The sequence below is a fragment of the Trichoplax adhaerens genome, genomic scaffold (genome assembly GCF_000150275.1).
Source record: "Trichoplax adhaerens TRIADscaffold_14 genomic scaffold, whole genome shotgun sequence".
In the NCBI taxonomy this organism is placed as follows: domain Eukaryota; kingdom Metazoa; phylum Placozoa; class Uniplacotomia; order Trichoplacea; family Trichoplacidae; genus Trichoplax; species Trichoplax adhaerens.
Window position 1 is genome coordinate 1110097 of NW_002060956.1, and position 20727 is coordinate 1130823.

Sequence of the window (20727 nt, forward strand, 5' to 3'; positions counted from 1 at the left end):
CACAAAAATTACTCTTGAATGATAGCAAGCATACCCTGACTATGTTAAAGAGTTTACCCTAATCGCTGGTTTACAAGACGACCATAGCCGTAATGCTTCCGTATTATTCCCTTACAACCTGGTCTTGAGTAGAGCTTGCTGTAAGAATATGGCCATGAACTATCCATATTACAGTATTTTTCATATCCCAGCACCAGGGTATACAATATTACATGTTGAGTAAAAGAATCCATCGAACGATCAAACTGTAGCCATTAGCAAAGAAAAAAGCCTTTAATACCAACATATTGCAGTTTGTTGCTGATTCTTTATTGACTGACTGACAGCACATGACATGATTTCGTCGATAGAGTGCCAAATAGTAAGACCATCTGCGACCAAAAGCATGCTTAGAAACTGCATATATTAGTAGTCGATTGATTATTTAATACATACACAGTATGATTTCGTTGAAAGATGAAATAAATATCAAGCTACCGGTGACCAATGAAACAATAAGTTCTCGTCTTGTATGCCATTTGAAGCCCCAAGATGAAGGATTAAATAATACAGAATATCTTGAATACTGACTTTTAATTAATTTACATCATAAATTATTCTTTCTCCTGGCGAAGGAATCAAGGTATATCAAGTGTTTTAAATATGGCATATGTCTTAAACTTCAAGTTCAATTATACGTGTCTATTCACATTGATTTTGAGGTTGATAACATCGAACAATAACATTCTCATTCTTACAGATACTAAAATGCTATTTTTCCCGTAACGATAATAATATTCATAAAATCTTCATCATTCTTCCATCTTCATTAATGTGTAAGTTTTGCCATTACTAAAAATGATATTATATGAGTTTTTATTACCGTAACTTCAATAAACATATATTACTCAAGATACTTTCATGCCGATAATCAACCATTAAAACATAGTAATTTTTTTAGGCTACTCACGATGCTTTGTTACGCATTATTCGAATTTCTTTCACTGACGGATAGATTAAGATCTATAAAGTATTCATCATCATTAATAGAGGTAGCCAAAATAATATCATAATTACCATTTATTTTAATTAATACAAAAAAAATAAATTCTTTAGGCCTAATATTCCTGTACCAAAGTTGATATTATTTGTGAGCCCATTAGCATGTAAAATACATTGTTCCATCCCTAAATTTACATATATTTAAATAAAAAGTATAACAGAAACGTTAGCTTTATCACTATTCTTTAACTATTGGCATTGCTCGTGTTGATTAGTGGGCCTACCGTTGGTAGTATGACACCAGTTAATAATGGTCCAAGCGCAGAACCTATCGTAAAGTCAGGAATAATTTAAAACGCGAATGATCTATAATTTGTCGCAGATGATCCATTTTACTACTTGCTAACCGATTGAGGCCGTAGCATCTAATATTCCAGACACTGTAGCGGTAGCTTTCTCGTTATTTTTCAAGGTTGGGCTGTTACCCTGGTTATATACAGTGCGAAGTCAAAAATTTCAACAATGATAGGAATAAATATATCTTCGTATTTGATTGGAACAATTTTATTAAACCTAATATATCACAATACCAATTCAGCTGCCACTGCACCAACTGTTAGCATTAAGGGTCCGTTAATAGCAATGCCAGAAATAATCATTAAAACTGTAAGAAAATGGATAGCAGAGGGTGATATAAAAGGCAAGAAATGGAGAGGCAAAAGGGTATAATGATTATATCATAAATAATTTCTAGAATTTATATTCTGAATACACATTCACTAACCGATATTGGAGGCTAAATTTATTCTTCCGTAAAAATGGTAGAGGTATAGCTGATATTGAAAATAATCCATTACATCAAAAACGGATAGAATTGACCAACTTATACTTAGCTTTGAAGTAGTAGTATCAAGCGAATATTAGCAGCGAAGTAGAGATTACGTAATTATTGAAGCTTACCGTTGGAATTGAGATCGCATACAGTGTCATGCTGATTATTGCCTTTTTATTAGTTTTATCAAAGATGATACCTGCTACTATTACACCTTTAATAATAGAAAAACTATCCTTAGTAATAATCAAGCATCTTAGCAACAATTTTAAACTTTGTGTATTCTATTGTAATTATGACAATGTATTAATGGAAAGCTCTACCGAGATACTTAGAATACAATACAATATTGTACCTATAATTCCTCCAATATCGAAGAAAATAGATATAAATGCCGCGATTTTGCCATTATATCGGACTCCCCCTATTACTATGAATAGAATGTATCGTTAAATATGTATTAAAATACGTTTTTAACGTAAACTGATGACATTAAAATATAATTGAAGAGTAAAATCAAACAGCAAAGTATGATCATGGTTTTACATACGTATACTATCCAAATAGAAAGGCAGCCAGAATAAGAAAGTATAGCTGGTAAACTTGTCAAAAAATACTGCTAAGGCGAAACTGACTACACCCTAAATAAGCATACAACCAATATTATAGCTGAATATGGAATGCACAAAATTTTATTAAAACTATTTATATTATACATATATACTTCAATTTTTAAGGCGTCAGTGATCGTTACAGCTTTTGAAGGTGAAGTAGCCTACAAGATAATAATGATCCAATCATTAAATCTTTTGCCTTAATGAATGTAATTAATTAGCGTTCCTAGATATCGCTCATATATTTGCTATCTGATCTAAATCGGGCCATCTATATCCGTAAATACTGTCATAGATATGGTAAAACAAAGTAAAATATCCCGATTTATTGGAATATGCATATTGTGCCGAAATATCAAGTTTAAGAGTGACTTACACTTTTATTAGTTTTGGACAGTTGCTCCTGCTGATCATCTTTCTAATATTTCAGAGCATGGTACATATATTGCAATAAAATATACTAGTATTATTTGATTTTTTTGGCGATTCTTATTTGTATTTTATTCACTTACAGTTATCGTTTGTACGACCTCATAATCCTAAAAAAGCAATTAAATACCAGGATAAGAATATTTAGCAGTTATACGAGCGAAGTAAATCAGGAGAGCTGAACATAGCATAATCTGATATTAGGTATTATCAGTTGAAATAGTTTAGGATTTAAAATTATACTTTGTTTAACAATTACATCCGTATAATTAGATACCATATATAGAACTATGCGGAAACAGTCAAGCAAATGATTGCCAAAATTTACGATTACAATTTCACTTATATTTGGCTAGTTGGTTTATGCAATAATATAAGTTATTGTGTAGTAAAAGGAACATTACGTCATTTACATGTTGACGTGGCTCTGGACAACCAACTTCATTAGGCTCTGCAAAGTAGATAAAGCGCAACTATATCAACTTAAGCAAGTATGTCCAGATGTCAACGTTGGAAATAAATCTATTATATTATTAATAACTTGCCTACGACTAGACTAAAGAAGATTAAAATTGCGAAAACTCCAGTTATAAGTGCCGGTATAATAAACGACCATCCCCTGATATCATTGTAAATTAATGAAATAATGATTAAGAATTAGTGATTTGTATTGAGTCAATGAAATGTAGTTACATTAGATAATTAAGAAGTAAGGCTTACCAATGACCCTGTGCCCAGACTCCAGGAATAAGTAAGCCTAATATATTTCCTACGGATGTATTTGAACTCCATAAGCCAAAAAAGAATCCTCTTCTAAATCATTTAAATTTACAGCCATCAGATTACATACTATATTTACTTTAAACATATTTTTAATGAATCTTGTTGTTACTATAGGATCACAAAAAATTTTGCTTAGCAATTGCGAATATTTAAATTATTTTATCAGTTTTGTTATCCAAACGAGCGATCAGTAATTATATTAAAAACGAATAATGGATTTACCTGCCTTTTCCAAACCAGTTTGCAATAATTGCAATCATGGAAGGCCATCCTGTAGACTATCAGTACAGATATTAGTTATTTTTATACATTCCTAATCAAATATTTCGATTGAATTACCTGCGCTATACCATTCAACATCTAGTGAAAACAGTAACAAAAAGAGCAAATAATAATATGAGTACATCGGTAAAAAATTGATTTAGGACGTATTACACTTACGTTAATGGCAATTTACGCGCTTTATCATGAATAAAGGAATCTTTTACTCAATATTCTACACTATAAATGGTATCAAAGGATGCCAAACTTACTTGAAATATAATAAAATAGGCATAGCTGTGAATTTTAGCAAAGTAAGCCATTCCGGTAAGCGCAGTAGATAGTATCATAGCTGTTTGAGTTTAGGGTTGCAATATGAATCATAATTAGCACACTGTACTATTGACATTTTTATGAATTAATCTTTCCTTTTTAGTTACGGAAGTCGCTTAAATTCGTAAAATTAAAGTCACAATATTGAGATATACGCGTAAATTATTAAGCCATAATAAATAATACATAGTAGATATATGCTTATTTTATTTAATGTAAAGTGATTTTTATTTTATTTTATTTTACTGTATTGCTTGGTCAACTACTGTTAAAGATATTAGATGAGAATTTTAATATATTAATCGTGATTTTGGTATCCCTACATCTTTTATATACTCAGACTTTATTACCTAGCATTCCAAATGTTAGAAAATATCGCTTGTTGACCCGTTCTGCAATATATGCGCTACAAGACAAAAATGAGTATACTTATGATAGTCGTAGCAATCACGGAAAGCAGTCTTACATAAGTATCAACCTTACCTTAGTATCATTCCGAAGCCATAAATTAATAAAAACGAAACATCCATTACCGCTAGCAAGTAGCTGCCGTTATGTTCATCTAAATAGTGATATATATATAAGACTTGGTTTATTGCTATAGTTTGCGTTTGTATCAGAACCTGATAAAATAGAGCGTTATTCTTGAACTAAAATTTTTACATGATAACTTTTATAACTGCAAGTAGTATTGATTGCTGAAATAAAATTTATTAAATATTAATGCTAACACTTAAAAATGTATACGTTCACCATATATCAATATTATTTATGCTCTTGGAGCCATGAAAGCACAATTAGGTATGCATAATGCCTAGGTCTTATAGACATTATGCATATCTACTGGACGTTTGTAGCTTCAACAGTTTCATTGTGTTATCTCTCACTGTTATTGCAATTCTGAAATTTACTTACTGAATGGCTTCCATTGAGGGCATAACATATTTAAATTCGAATCGTTAATAGAAATAAATTCGGACGGGCTTATGTTAGAAGAAGAGTAACCGGCGTGATTGAGGTAACTTAGAATCTTGGACGTGCAATTGAGTGTATACAAAGAGCTCTAAAAGATAATGAAAATCTATTAATTAATATAATATAATTTATGCTGTGTTTTGATAATTAAATTCGTTTTCTGATTTAAATTAATTTGTTTGTTAGTTTCAAGTTTTCATAAAGATTTAAATTTTTACCTTAACAACGCTAAGAACTCTTCGATCCATGTGAAAACAAGAATAGGCTAGGTAAGTTAGTATCCAGGCCCAAGCTGCATACCTATACCCGTATACATTAAACAGTAAGAATAAAAGTATGATGAGAAGGTAAGAAGTAACGGTCAATATTATTCTTATTATTCGATTTCAAGTAATGGATAATAGATAGTAGGACAAGAAACATTGATAAATAAAAGTCTTGTAAAAAGTACGTTATATAGAAATTGATTTCATTATTATTTCCATGAAGTTAAAGGCCTGCTGTCATATTAAAAATTAGATTTAGTACCCATAATCCAAGCCCCGCATATATAAATTGCTGATGATCCAGCAAGCAAAACTTTTAATCTATCGAAGTTTTATTGCATGATCGGTCTCAATTTTAATTTACGAAAAGCATCTCACCACGTACTGAAATACGTGAGACCGACATTAATGGGCATTAATTTCTGCCTTGAGAAATTACGTAGGCGCTGCTAAATTTTCATAGGAATACGATAGATTGATCACTTGAATAGTGTTAACGAAATTACTATTCGAATTTAAAGACTGTAAATATCCCTGTTGGTGATGAAAATCTTAGCTGATGGGCGTAGTTGAGAAAAGTACTTTAAGTTAAATTGGATATGAACGATAATATTGAAACGGATTTCAGGGCACGTAAAAAAAACTGACCGATTAAAATCTCACTACTGCAGTTATCTATCAATTTGAATGCTTGAAATTGATCCTTTGATTAGATTCAACGAGACTGATATTATTTCTTACCCTTACTGAAAGGTAATATTAAAAACTGGCCGATTAAATCTAAATGTACCGATACCGGTAACGAACATTTACCTAAAACATTTGGAGCTATCTGATGTCAAAAGTTCAGCATTGATTGTATATCGGTAGCGCTATATGGAGCAGAGTGATCGCTTCAATGAACAACTAAGTCAATGATGATGAAGACATCGAATATGCGACATTTCCGACAAAATTACAAAAGTCGATTCAAACTGTTGAAGTTTTCAATCATCGCTATTACTACATATCTATCTATGATCTAATCTATGGTATAAAGATTAAGTAGGTGTCAAGACAGTTAAAAACTGTCTATTTTTGTATTCTAGTACAATTAACGAAGCGATTATTAAAAAATCGATCGATCATCAAAATATTTAATATCCTGTAGGTTACTGCAACTGCTTGAAGTATAAAAAATTTCCTGTAATTGATCCTATTTGCTATAGGGTACAGTAGTATCGAAAAGTTCAGTGTAGGTAATATTATTAAATATTTAAGAGTAAGTTATTATAAAATTCTGTAGTATCGTAGCTCGTAGTAAAGTGTGGATAATAATATACAGTAGATAGTACAGTATATATTTAATCCGTCACATTTATTGTATCAAATTAAAGATGGAAGGAGCGATACCTTAGCTACTATTTCTTAGGCGTGATATCACCTGATCTTTTTAACTGATGGTTTATAATGACTAATTTAACGAGAATTAAAAACAAATAGACCGTTACGCTTTTACAGTCTTAATAAATCCGCTACAGTTGAAGTTAACCGCCTCCAGAATTCTTTTATGCTTGCTAGTAACTAGTAATAGAGAATTAGCCCAGCAACTGATCAGTCATTCATGTAATTGAATACTAGTACCGATATCAAGTTCATCCTAAAGAGTAATCATAATCAATCCTTGCCATTTCTAATTAGACGTGATTTTATTATTGTGCTTCATTAATCATGATAAAAGAATGAGTTTAAAAATAAATTAGGGGCAAAGATTAAAACAAAATCTTACAAATCTTCTCTTTTTTGTCTTCTTAAGAAGCGTATTAATGGTGGGCCTCCTTCGTTCTCATCTTTGTTTTCCGATACACCTTTCGTATGCTTAGTTATGGGTAGTTTTTCGTTCTTACTTGCCATAATAATTTATTTATTTCTAGTCCGTGTCGAAATAAATAATTTTGTCTTCAATTCAATTACGGTCAACAAGAGATAATGAACCAATGGGTAGATTCTAAAATTTATAGTTCCTTAATCCAAATTATTGACGTGAGATTGCAATTGTTACTAATATTGAAGTGAGTGAGAAATATCGACCATAAAACTCTGGTTACTAGACTCTATTAGAGCGGTATACAGTATAGTAGTATCACTGCGTGCTTCTTTTTCTCAATAGTTCTCGTTGAATTAGTTCGAAACTGGCGTGCTATCCAACTCGCAGTTTTTTACTATTTCACACCATCATGTTGTTTATTGTCTCATATACAATATGGTGTATTGTATCATTCTAGTGTTTACAATAATATAAATTCAGAGACGAAAGTTGGCCATTCTCCTTATTACCATGATTAAGAATATACAAAACTCAATAAATTAGTTAATGAGTCACGTGAAAATTGATTAAAGGTGAAAAATCAATGAAATGGTTTAATGTTTGGACATGCATTTTTTAGTATGTCAAGCTGGTTCTTCCTATTACACGGTGATAGCGTCTCTACCAACCTAGTGATAATAGCTTGGATTTCTTATTAACTTTATGTTATTAAACGAATTCGTTCTTCTACAAACAATTACTTGTATCATGGTACAATCTAGCATTCAGATATGATCCATTTTGGGGCTGCACTACATTTACATACTCTATTGACTAATAGGCACGCAAGGGAAATTTTGAATACGTTTATTATTTCTATATCGTTGTTAATTCCCTGAAGTGATTTAGAATCACTATAGTCATATAACTATGTGGATTAGTGTGCAATTATCAGATAAATTAAAAAGAAAATTTATGCTCATTCCTGAAATGAGTGAGTAGAACTTTTGATCTTATTGATGGATTGTAGATGAATAAATCGGATCAATATTGATCTAATAAATCGAATATATTCAACAGGATTGTACATCAAGTATGGGATAGTTCATTTGATCAAGATTAGAAGCCGTCGACTAACCGTAATTAAATTAAGATATAACTATAGATTGTTGGAAAAATGAATGCAAATTAATGTGCAATAACAACATTTTGAAAGAGGCTTAATCAGACGTTATTATACCAAATGGATTGCGGGTATATCACAACATTCAACACCGATTAGATATTTGAAAATTGAAGAGGTAGAGTGATCATAGTGAAGTTAAACAATAAGTTAAGCTTAAAGAGATGGTTATAAATCAGTGTGCTTGTTATTGTGTGATTTAGTCTGTGAAATTGATCGAATCAAATCTCTGTCGTACGAGATGATCGCCAGTAATCGTCAATGCGGTAGCCTTCGATAGCATTCTACGTATACTATACACTAATTTAGATATTGAAGGTTTTAAAGAAGTAAATGACCGCAAAAGCATTAAGCCATAGTTCAAATTAAGGAAATAATAGCAGATCAGTACGAGAATCATTGTATCATTTGTCTGGGATTACTGCAGATAAATTAGATCATTATTATGAAAGGGTATAGACTACTAAAAGGTCTTCTTTTAGCAGTCCATGTCAATGGGCAAGGAGCGCAGGTAATCTTTAGTACTCAGCAGAATATATAGTTTCAAAATAAAAAAGATGACTATTCAAATCAATATGCAACTAACGGGATGGAATAAAACTTAATATTTCCATCCTCTGTTCGTACTTGTAAAGGAATTTTACATTATGGAATGGAATTCATCAAGTTACTATTAATGATAGGTAATGAAAATTTCTTAGTTTATATGATAAATGTAGTTTGAAATATTGAAATTTTCAGCGAAAAATAAGCTATATCACACAATTTGGTATTGGTTTACTGAATCTGAAAAATAATTAATGGAAATCTCGTTTACTTGATCTATCCTTGCAATGTAGTGCTCGTATAAATGCGTGTAACTGACAAAATATTACAGTTTTAACGAGTTATCATACGTTGCAACTTATCAAGCAATTTATTAGTAGAAATGATTAACAGCCTCAATTGAAAGTACCACGGTAGTAATTAATCAAGTAATCTGCAATCATTTAAGTTAAAAAGTATTCATACATTGACATAGACAAATCCATTCGCTACTACATGATGAATTTTATTGCTCCAAGAATTAAAATCTACGAAAAATCTCTTTATTTTCCTTTAGAAATATCTTCACAGTACTATCTAAAAATAAATAAGTTATTCTCTTTCAACGATTAACAAGTCTCTCATAGGCTGTTACCCAGTTATTATCAAGATTTAGTACAATTAATAGCTACGATATCAGAAGTCATTTAACATTCTTAACTATTTCAGATAAAAATTCAATTATACGTTTATCAGCAAGTGAAACTTGATACCGCATATCTCAATCTTTCTCTATATATATTGTACAAGTTACGTAACTTATTTACAACTCTACAGGCTCAAATTGAAATTGGCCAATGTAGAAGAATGCTATTTAAAAATAATGAGTGAGCCTCAATAAAATTTATCAACGTATATTCGAAGGTATGTCTTTGATCCAGATATCATCTGTGAATCTTAAAAACTTATTTATAACAGAGTCGAAGAGATTGCTACTAAAAGATTAGATTATATAAATTAAGTTTTATTTTATATCGTTGGTGATGATGGGGTTAAAATTCGGATCTTCACTTAATCTCAAGTTATGATTCCCAGTAATATCATTAACCGCATGACAGTAGCAATGACGACAAAGCTCTTGTATAAGCTAAAGGCCGAAAATTTTAAAATATATATAAGCTCACATAAAGCTTTAATGCATAGGTCGTTGGTATACACGTATGCATAAGAGTTTATGCACGAAATTAAAAACGATTGTAAATTAGTCGGTAAATTGTGGTTAATATACAATATCGCTCTCAACTTACCTTTAGGATTTTTGTAAAAGATGCAGTTGTTAGCGCATGTGTCTGGATTAGTTTCCCAAAGATTAGCAGTGCAATTGCACAGTTGAGGAAGTTCGGTATTACTAGCTTGAAAGCGCTCTTTGATACTTTCCCGTAAAGCGTTTATATATCTGATAATATTGATAAGTGCAAAATAAAAGAATGCATTAATATCTACACTTAAGAAATCCTACAAGCTAACAGATGATGATCGTAATATGGAATGAGTCATTCTTTAAGATATAAGACATTTACCTTTCCATTTCTTTGTTTCGTTGAAGTTTCTGTTTTCGCAGTTCAAGCTGCCGCAATACTTCTTCTTCTTCTGCTTTCTGCCTCTTTTTAGCCTACCAATAATCCAAGATAGAAAAAAAGCCAATTCGTTTTATTTATTTTAAATAGTATAGCAAACCGCCTAAAATTCATTTGCATAGGACATACTTTGCTAGGGCTTTCACCCGTAATGGGATTTTTCGGCTCTAAAGCTTCTCTTATTTTACTTTCTTCAGTTCGACGTAAACTTTCGTTTCGTTGTTTTATTCTTAAAGTGTTTTAATAAGTAAAGTTATTTAGCTTGCTTTTTGATTATGATCGCTTGAAGTTAAATACATGAAGGATAAGATCTGTCCGTGTATTTATCTCTTACTTGGCAACTTTTTGCCTGTGTTGTTTGAGCTTAATGTTTTCTCGTACTTGTTCACGCTCAATATCCATAAATAAGCGACGATACATGGTATACTGATTGCGAATCTAAAACAAGAGAAGTTATCATTAGTTTGATTTTTTTCTGAAATGGAATGATGTATGCAAGGGAAATAAGGAAAATCATTAAGACATAATGATGTTGATATTATCCATGATATACTAATAATATTTAAAAGATTATACCTGTCTTTTGACATCATCCTGTCCTTCATTTACTACAGATTTATTGTGGGACCTACTTTTACTTAATAACTGTTTCTTTTGAATTGGATGTGTATTATCAGCTTTATCATGCGGTTCATGTATTCCTAGCTGATCCTCTACTGTATCACTATCTGCTAAATGATAAAATTGTTATTTTTATCTCTACGTCGTAATAGATTAGGATACTTCATACACAGTATTATATAGCTCTAAAATAGATATTAAAGAATGAGTTACCTGCACTCAATTCTATATTTTTATCGTCTTCACCACTGTTCGAATCTGTAACGTTCGAAATTTGGTCTGCAAAATGTACTTTAGGTTTTGCCTTGAAACTGATGACTTCAGCACCATAGTCATCATTTGTAACATTTTCCTTTTCGCTTTCGATATTGGATGTATTGGGGTACTTTATGGCGTAGGAAGAATAAAATCAAAATTGTTTCTGAGTTAAAGTTAATAATTTACTCTTACATCTTGAGTGGGTGTATCTTTCCATCGCCCACCTGGCAGACTTTGTATCTACAAAGTACAAGATTTAAGTTAAGTAAAATTAAGGTTTGACATTTCAAGGGTGTTTATTGAATAACAAATATTATTACTTGAGAAGAAATTTTCCGCGATAAGAGACTTTGTCGAGCAGCACACGATTGCTGACTAACCTGTAAAAATCAGCATTTGTTATCATAAATTTATATATAAAATGACTAAGATGGTAAGAAAACAGTTCTGAACATATCATTACTTTTTCTGAGTGTTTCAACAATGCAGTATTTCCAGAACTAAGTGTTAATGGTTCTCTGACAATCTCCTTTGGTTTATCTTGAAATTGGTCTACACCCGATTTCATAGCTAAATTTGAGTTATCACGAATAATGCATGTATCTCGCTAGTTTGTGAAATAGAAATAAATGTCTATTAATAAACTACAAAATTGTGGATATTAAGCAACCTTTATCGAAAGTGGCTGATATAATAATGATAGAATTTAGGTAAACAGAAAGTTACATTGCATACTTTGGAAGTTGTACTTTCCACGAATGAGCTCTGACTAATAACATGCCTTTCAATTTCGACCTTTTTAAATAGTAATAATAAAAATGCACAAATTAATACGTCTTTGCAGACGTTTCCTGCTTATAGCGAGTATTGTAAAAATGTTACCCTTCATCATTTTGAAAGTCAGTGTATGAAGTGTAAATCACAGCTACTGCTATAATATTTCTTACGGCTTTGTAGGATTTCTCAAGTTGGCGAATGCGTTTTTGATGTTCCATTTGTTTTACTCTTAATTTAACTTCTTCCTGAAATTGCTTTAGTTTTGATTCTCTCTTTAATTGTTGTGATTTTATCTTTTTTTCTTCTTCAATGGCAGTGATCTAGATATGCGGATCGAGTATAGACGCCATGAATTTTAAATATTTTTGGTAATTATGAATATCTTGTGAATATTTACGCAAAAATAATTTGAACTACATCTTATCCGATGATACCTCAGCATGTTTGTATGCACCCATACGAGAATTTCTTGGCTCTGGCAAGACACATACTGAATGACTACTAGGGTCTTGGCCACGATCGGCTATATAAGCCCGCGATTTGCCACTGATCGCATTGAAAACAGTTGCTATTGGTCGGTGTTTTGTTTCTGCGGTTAAATCCTTTCGATAACTTTTTGGCACCGGTATATGAAGTTTATTACCATTCTTGTTTGTTGCAAAAACAGATTTGGTATTGACCACCATTGTGATGGATTTCAATGGAATTCTTAAAGGTGAGGATAGCGGTACATTAATTTATCAAATCAGAGTTATGCAAAACAATTTTTCAGCTATTAATGGTTCTAAATATTTTTCATGGATAGTATATTATCGTAATAATAGTATAATATATATATGCATATTGATTTTGCATTTAATTATAATTATATGGTATTGTATGTTTCTGTGGTGATTTAATGATCGATTTACTTTAAAATTTAATAGTTAATTATTTCAGCTAGGATAACAGACAATATTGGAAATTAATCATGGAGGTGACTGCTGAAATTGCAGGGTATAAATCAAAGGGTTAACGATGCGGTCATGAGTTCCATAGCTGAAATTAAATATTAGAGTATGACTTGTTGCTGTTTTAATTTTACCGCAACTCTATTAACAGAGAGCACACTTAACATCAATCTCGAATCGGGAAGGATCTTATATAAAATTATTACTAATTTCGTATACGCGTACCTACGAGATATATCGTACGTACGATCTACAATGCGAGACTGTGACAAGACTTGTAAAAAAGATAGGGTGGTCTAATTGTATTTATATACTAACATTTACTATCCTGAATAAGTACGAGTCAAATTGAAGTCAATTAATGAAGATGATTGGGTTGGTTATAGTTCTTAATTCTATGGCAACATTTATCGCTAGTTCCATCAAAAGATGATGTGGCACTTGTGGTCTAATCGTATCGATATATTAACAATTACTATCCAGAATAAATACGAGTCAAATTGAAGTCAATTAATGAAGATGATTGGGTTGGTTGTAGCTCTTAAATTCCATGGCAACATTTATCGCTTGTTATATCAAAAGATGATATGGCACTTGTGTTCTAATCGTGTTTATATATTAACAAATACTATCCAGAATGAATACGAATCAAATTGAAGTCAATTAATGAAAATGATTGGGTTGGTTATAGCTCTTAAATTCCATGGCAACATTTATCGCTTGTTATATCAAAAGATGATATGGCACTTGTGTTCTAATCGTGTTTATATATTAACAATTACTATCCAGAATAAATACGAATCAAACTGAAGTCAATTAATGAAGATGATTGGGTTGGCTATAGTTCTTAATTCCATGGCAACATTCATCGGTGGTTACATCAAAAGATGATATCGCCCTTGAGGTCTAATCGTGCTTATATATTAACAATTAGTATCCAAAATAAATACGCGTCAAATTGAAGTCAATTAATGAAGATGATTGGGTTGGTTATAGTTCTTAATTCCATGGCAACATTCATCGGTGGTTACATCAAAAGATGATATCGCCCTTGTGGTCTAATCGTGCTTATATATTAACAATTAGTATCCACAATAAATACGCGTCAAATTGAAGTCAATTGATGAAGATGATTCGGTTGGTTATCGCTCTTAAATTCCATGGCAACATTGATCGCTTGTTGTATCAAAAGATGATATAGCACTTACCGACAGCTATGATGAAAATACGATTTTAATTACGACAAGCTTGGTGCATTCAAATTTTGAGAAATTTCTTTAAACTATGCAGTAAGAGATGAACTCTTGTTGCTGATATAAATGGATATCTCCAAGTTCGCTGATTATTGTATTGATTGTTCACTTTCCTCTAATCCTTGTAAATTAGTATAGGACTTATTCGATTTCGCTATGGAGATCAGAGAGTACGTCTACCCTGTAATATAGTGTATTATCCATGAGTCCATCAACCAACCCTATACAGCTATCCTAACTCGATCCCTTGCGCTACTTCCATACTGATGACGGTACGGTCCAGTATCGATCTATCACGTGATAACATTTGAAATTACTTTTACATGATAATTTCCGTTAATATTCGTCGTGGGTTCATTACTAGTGTTAGTATCAATCTTTGATATTGTCAGTACGCATGCTCAGGGATAGGTTATCCAATTCATTGCTGTTATTATTATTGACCTTGATGAAGAAGTCTTCTTCAGCAGCAAAAATTACAGGGAAAACTAGGGCCGTAACCTTCAAAGAGAATTTTGCGTTATGAATAGGAGAGTTTAGAGTAGTCTTATTTTTATTCTGTAGTGATAGACTGCCAGGTGTCGTATAGAACAATTTCTTGCTTTTAAAAGGAACGCTACTGTAGGCGCTATTCCAGTATAGAACTGTCTAGGACGCATGCGCTATGGGCCTTCTGCTATGACCGTGAACGATAGTGAGACTGTTATTATCGAGCTAAAACCATCATGGCGTCCGTTATGATTATCGATTCTGCGCACGAAAGATTCGTGCAGTAGAGCAGAGTACAGTACAGTGTACTGTTAGTGTACAGTACAGTACTTTCACTTTGCTGCGTCTAATGTACTGTACCGGTACGTTCGCCAGCTGCACACTGTAGTGCACAGTACAGACGGACGACGTCACTACTGGTCAGAGGACGGTACTTTCCAGGGTACAGTACACCAAGTCACAGCACGCACACAACGACGACACTCAGTTCTGTTAGTCAAACATTCCCAGTGCTGCCTGCTAGCAAGAATGGAAGACAAATTGCAAAATCAAATTGAGTATGTTGGAAAAGTACAACTACTATTGCTATTTTCCATTTGGTTTAACTCATGACTATGTTGTTCTACAATAGTCCATTGAGTTTTCTTTGATTGTGTATTCTATTATAGCACGGGTCAATTACAAAAAGCCTTGGCAGAGGGTGCCAGCGTGGAAGAAATTCGACAAATGTGTTACCATAAGTCTTTGCCAGATGAGTATCGAGCAGAGATTTGGAAGGTAATTTGAATGACTTAATCGGGCTATTTGCATGTTGATGGCATTGATTGAAGGCTGTATAGGGGAAGAATGTCCATCTTTAAAATTAAAATATCAACTTTATATAGCACCCAGTCGGTTAGATAGGATAGCATAACTAGTTTACACAGAATACCAAGTATACTGATGGAGTCGTGGGTTCGTCATAGACTACGTGAAATGGAAGCGTATTTTACCTTTATTCATCATCATCAATGGCTGTAATCAACTACATTTTGTGGTAAACATGCTTTTGTCTCCGTCATTATCGATTTGAAAATAGACTTTTAATTGAAAATATGTGTAGCATACATAGGTAGATGTCTTTTAGGATTATTTAATACAACTGCCACAGTCAATGGTAGCTTTTTCTTCTTTTACCTACGAATACAGTGTCACTTGTGCTAATTAATTAATCTTTATCATGGATCATTTTATTATTATTGACAAGCAATCCTTCTGATCATTATTATTATAATGCCAAGGATTAAATAGAATTGATCCTTTCATGGAAGCGTTTATAGATGTACTTCACTGTTATACGTGGAATCGATTTCCCATCATAGACTGCAATGATCAATTAATTGACATACAAATGTTCAACAATTTTACCGCAGTGTATAGTGTAGGTAGATATACGGGTACGAGAAAATCAAAACTCTGATAGACCAAGTCAGGGATTGTTCAAATTAAAATTCCCAAGCGCCTGTTAGCATACCCATTCGTATCAATAACTTTGATAAGTCCAATTTTCAACGTCAAGTGAATATTGTATCATGCTACAATAAAACTGAAAGCGTATTGCTTATTATTGTTGTTTTCATAAAACTCTAGATATGTCTAAACGTCAAGAATAAACCGGATGGTTTAAGTGATTGGAAAGAAGAGTTAAATATGGAACAGCAGACAATTTTACGTGAAGACTGTATGAGAGAGATTGGTAGGAGATTCGTATTCAGTAATAAGATTGATACATATTTTAAAGGATTGATCGATCTCTTTGAGAAGGGAAGACTTATTCCTTCATATTTCTAAAACCATCCTTTTCATTCTTTGTATTGTGATCAAATAATTATTGCATACTAAATTTTCGATGATCGAATATAATTCTAAAATTGTATCGTATCACAGCTAAACTGCAATTGGATGATCAAGAGAAAGAAGCACAAATGCTGTGCGACATGGAATCAGTTTTAACTTTTTATTGTCATGCAAGACAATTAACGTATGTGAAGGAAAATGGATGGCCAGAATTACTCCTACCTTTTGCTGCTTTGAGCTTACCTCGTTCTGATTTATACAACTGTTTTTATGCCTTTATTTCCAAATTCATACCAAGGTAAGTAGTTAAAATGATTAGTAGTCATATGAGTGTGTAGATACATTATGTATGATTTTAAAATGGTATATGAATTATTTTTGCAATACAGAACATAATTTAACATGCAATTACTAATTTTAATGATAGTCATCCTTATTGCCATGACATGATATATTGCTAATTATCGATAGATAAAGACCAGTAATGTTGATGACATTAACATTTATTATCTGCTCTCTCTCTCTATATCTCACTTTACCACTATGCTGGACTCTACAGATATCTCTATAATAGCACTATATTGCACTAAGCGAATCATGTACTATACTTACTCATATTATACTTTTTACTTTATTACTATTCCAACGTTATTATCACGGTCAATTAGGCAACTATTGTATTGTATAATATTCGATACAAGTATTAACATTTTCGACAAGTTTACATCACCCGTATTAACTTGATCTATAACAATTCCTTTTGCAGAGAATGTCATCGATCTCCGAAGCCGTTTCAGGTTTTTAGGTTACTTCTTCAGTATCATGAACCAGAGCTGTGCTTATTCTTAGATACTAAAAAGATATCACCTGAAATGTATACGAGAAAATGGGTAAATGATTACTGTAATAATAATATAAAACATCGTAAGTTGCATTCGTAATACAATGTTATGCAATATAATTTTTATGACTTAAAGTATACATAAACTTGATAGTTAGTGACACTATAAAATAATTGATGACAATAATATACTGCTTTGTCTTTGCTTTCTTTTAAGAATTTTAATCAATTTTACAATTTGCATCAACAGTTTCGAAGTCTTCTTGAAAGTGTGTGTGATTTCAAAGCCACTAGGACCATTTGGGATATTTATTTCATAAATAATGATCCTTTTCTAGTTTTTTTCATGGCATTAGTACTGCTACTTAATGCTAAGTAAGTACTAAGTGCTAAAATGTCAATTTATGCGTATGTCCAAGCGCAGAATTGAGTAAATCTTATTTTCGTTTAGGGAGTTAATTATGAGCATGAAAGCTGATGAGAAAGAAAAAATTTGTGGTAAGCTTCAATTATCTACTTGCATTTATCATACTGTGCATTCTGCGTTGCTGCTTCTATCTTATTAATATTCGTTTCTGTACTGCTTCAACAGATACCATCAAGAGCATTCCATCAGAGATGGGCCCCAATGACGTTCCAGATTTCATATCGCTTGCTGAGTATTACGAACAAAGAACTCCAGTTTCTTTAAAACGAGTAAGATCTATGGGTTAGGACTAGCGGGTATCGATAAATTATGCTAACATTATTGATGGTTTTTAAATAAACAAATTAGAAATACTATGTACCTCTCTTTGGATCAAGTGAAGTTGACGTTGAAGCGGATGATTTATTCAACCTACTGTGCCTTCCTATATCATTAGAAGAAATAATTGAAGCACAAAAACTTTCTTCGGTATGTCTTTTTGTACTTTATGTTTGGATAGATAAACGATTCTGTTCCATTTTGTTACTTTATATTAAATTTTTTTTTTGTATCTGTACTAGAATGAAAATGAAGTAGCTTATTTTGTTGTCGATTGCCGACCTGCCGAACAGTATAATGCTGGACATTTACCAACAGCTTTTCACTTAGATGCAAATCTCGTGAGTGAAAAATCTTATTTTGAATTAATTTAGCGATACGTTTCTAATTTTTATTTACTATTGCATATTAGATGTTACAAGAGCCTACAGAGTTTTCGGCTGCTGTGCAGGCATTACTGTCAACAAAGAAACATTTTATCGATAATGGTTCAAAATCAGCTGGAGAGTACATGTGTTTTATAGGCTCTGGTAGAGAACTGGAAGATCAATACTTACATATGGTTATTGCTTATTTTCTTCAGGTGCTTGTTTTTTCGTAAGATCAGTAGTAAATATTAATTGGCATACATACATAGGAAGAAATCCTATCAATATCGTTTATTAATTTTATTATTTTCTGTCAACGTAGCGCTGCACAAAAAACGTAAGCATTATTCACGGTGGATATGCAGGTTTGTATGACCTATGGTAAATAGCGCTTAACCTTTGGATTTTAATTGTGTTATATGTACTTTATTAGCACTAGGCAATTTACCGTCAGATAGTTTAGATCCACAATTGGCAGAATTAATATCCTCACTGGTGATCAAATATTCCTCTAAAGATGAACAGTCATCGAATACAGATGAAGTAAGGACAGTTTTAAGTACAGATAATTACTCTGTTAAGAATAATTAAATATCTCTTTCTATTTTTACAGAGAGAATCATCAGAAAGCGATAGTGCTTCAAAAGTAATCTGCACAATGAATATGAATTTTATGATTACGTATATACTTTAATGATATTAAATTTTAACTTTCATTTTAATAATTGGTATTTGCTAGGGTGGTAGTGGTAGTAGTAGTGGCTTAGTTTCAAGATTATCTTTATCATTTAAACAAAGATCCACGAAATTGTTTGGTAGCCAAGGCCCGGATAGGTTAATATAATTAATTTTAGGAATATGAAGCTAAAATGGACGCTGTATAGTGAGAGTCTAAATGCAGAAGTTTATAACATTTTAGTAATAGGCATTTAAAGCCCGATACCTCAGGAAAGCCGTATAGAGCTCAAAAATCCATCTTTAGTATTGGTGACGATGATAATGGTAATTTATTTTTCACTAGTAAACTGTACTCCTTTGCAAGTTCTAATTTATCGCCCGCGTTTTTTTTTGACATCCTTAATATTTTTCAGAGGAGGACAGTAGCAATCCACAGAAGGAGATTGTTAATATTTTTACATGGAAGAAGCGTAATGATGTGGTGTATTACTGCAATTGTAAGCAAATCATGAATGATGGATCGGCAGTTAGAGGGTAATAATAAATATGTGCACGTAGAAAGGATACAATATTATCCGTATGTTTGGTTATCTAAATTTTCAATAGAATACCTACTAATGCTCTAATACTTGCTTTTTCTTTGCTTTATAGTCATATTATTGTAACTACAACTCTACTATTTATTCTGCACGATATTCCCGATCGTCAAAGTCTAGTATCTATTGAGGGTCGGCATGATCTCAAATCAATTGTAAAAATTACGGCTAAAAAGAATAATCCTAATATTATTACGTTCAAATTCGGCTTTGCTGATGGTAATGATATCCAGATTGTCAGTATACAGCGATTTTGGATCGATAAAGCTGACAGAGCAACCAAAGTGATCACGGATAGTATCGTAAAATTGTTTGCCGATGAAGAAAGCAACGAAGGTGAAGCGCAGGATACACAAACTGAGATTTTCAAGATATAATTTATTTCCTATCAGATGTTGGTAACAATGGATATGCAAGCCTCTGTGCTGTAGTAAAAATATCTTTGGGTATGTAATATATGGTCTTATTGCTATTATAAACGGTCAATATCAGTGGAATAACTCAAGATTTGAATTATTGACAATAATTTTTAAAGACCTATACGGATATTTATGTAGCTGATTACAAGTTACGCTCCTCAAATTAATTTCGATATGCGTATGCTGCACAAAGTGATACTGAAATATGAATTGCTTATTATAATTATTATTTAGCACACATTGACATGAAGACTGTGATATCGAATTTCATTATTCACAAATACGAAGCGA

At 32.1% G+C, this 20727-nt stretch overlaps 4 protein-coding genes across 4 annotated transcripts; 1 reads left to right on the plus strand and 3 right to left on the minus strand.

Annotated features, from left to right (window-relative positions):
• Window positions 1-1097: 1097 nt before the first annotated feature.
• Window positions 1098-4763, minus strand: TRIADDRAFT_60236 (uncharacterized protein; the record flags this gene model as incomplete). The annotated part of the gene is made up of 18 exons (XM_002116255.1): window positions 1098-1166; window positions 1266-1309; window positions 1389-1467; window positions 1572-1645; window positions 1766-1814; window positions 1942-2027; window positions 2169-2243; window positions 2364-2454; window positions 2538-2588; window positions 2804-2845; window positions 2940-2966; window positions 3406-3475; window positions 3577-3669; window positions 3862-3917; window positions 3979-3999; window positions 4173-4252; window positions 4584-4639; window positions 4717-4763. The coding sequence occupies 18 exons, from the start codon at window positions 4761-4763 to the stop codon at window positions 1098-1100; spliced, it is 1110 nt and encodes a 369-aa protein (XP_002116291.1).
• Window positions 4764-4872: 109 nt separating this feature from the next.
• On the minus strand, window positions 4873-7367 carry TRIADDRAFT_60237 (uncharacterized protein; the record flags this gene model as incomplete). Its single annotated transcript, XM_002116256.1, has 4 exons — window positions 4873-4931; window positions 5149-5296; window positions 5427-5508; window positions 7243-7367. The coding sequence occupies 4 exons, from the start codon at window positions 7365-7367 to the stop codon at window positions 4873-4875; spliced, it is 414 nt and encodes a 137-aa protein (XP_002116292.1).
• Window positions 7368-9509: 2142 nt separating this feature from the next.
• TRIADDRAFT_60238 (uncharacterized protein) lies at window positions 9510-12947 on the minus strand (the record flags this gene model as incomplete). Its single annotated transcript, XM_002116257.1, has 13 exons — window positions 9510-9565; window positions 10276-10424; window positions 10549-10640; window positions 10735-10834; window positions 10940-11043; window positions 11182-11336; window positions 11440-11611; window positions 11677-11724; window positions 11805-11864; window positions 11948-12091; window positions 12220-12279; window positions 12432-12581; window positions 12696-12947. 13 exons carry the CDS (start codon window positions 12945-12947, stop codon window positions 9510-9512), a joined length of 1542 nt encoding a protein of 513 aa, XP_002116293.1.
• A 2684-nt stretch (window positions 12948-15631) lies between these two features.
• Window positions 15632-20394, plus strand: TRIADDRAFT_30693 (uncharacterized protein; the record flags this gene model as incomplete). Its single annotated transcript, XM_002116159.1, has 16 exons — window positions 15632-15730; window positions 16583-16688; window positions 16880-17087; window positions 17556-17679; window positions 17881-18005; window positions 18082-18128; window positions 18223-18326; window positions 18406-18525; window positions 18618-18716; window positions 18788-18964; window positions 19013-19061; window positions 19177-19286; window positions 19483-19577; window positions 19663-19770; window positions 19845-19955; window positions 20073-20394. Coding segments are annotated over 16 exons (2004 nt in total), but the record flags the coding sequence as incomplete, so codon positions are not given.
• Between the last annotated feature and the right edge of the window lie 333 nt (window positions 20395-20727).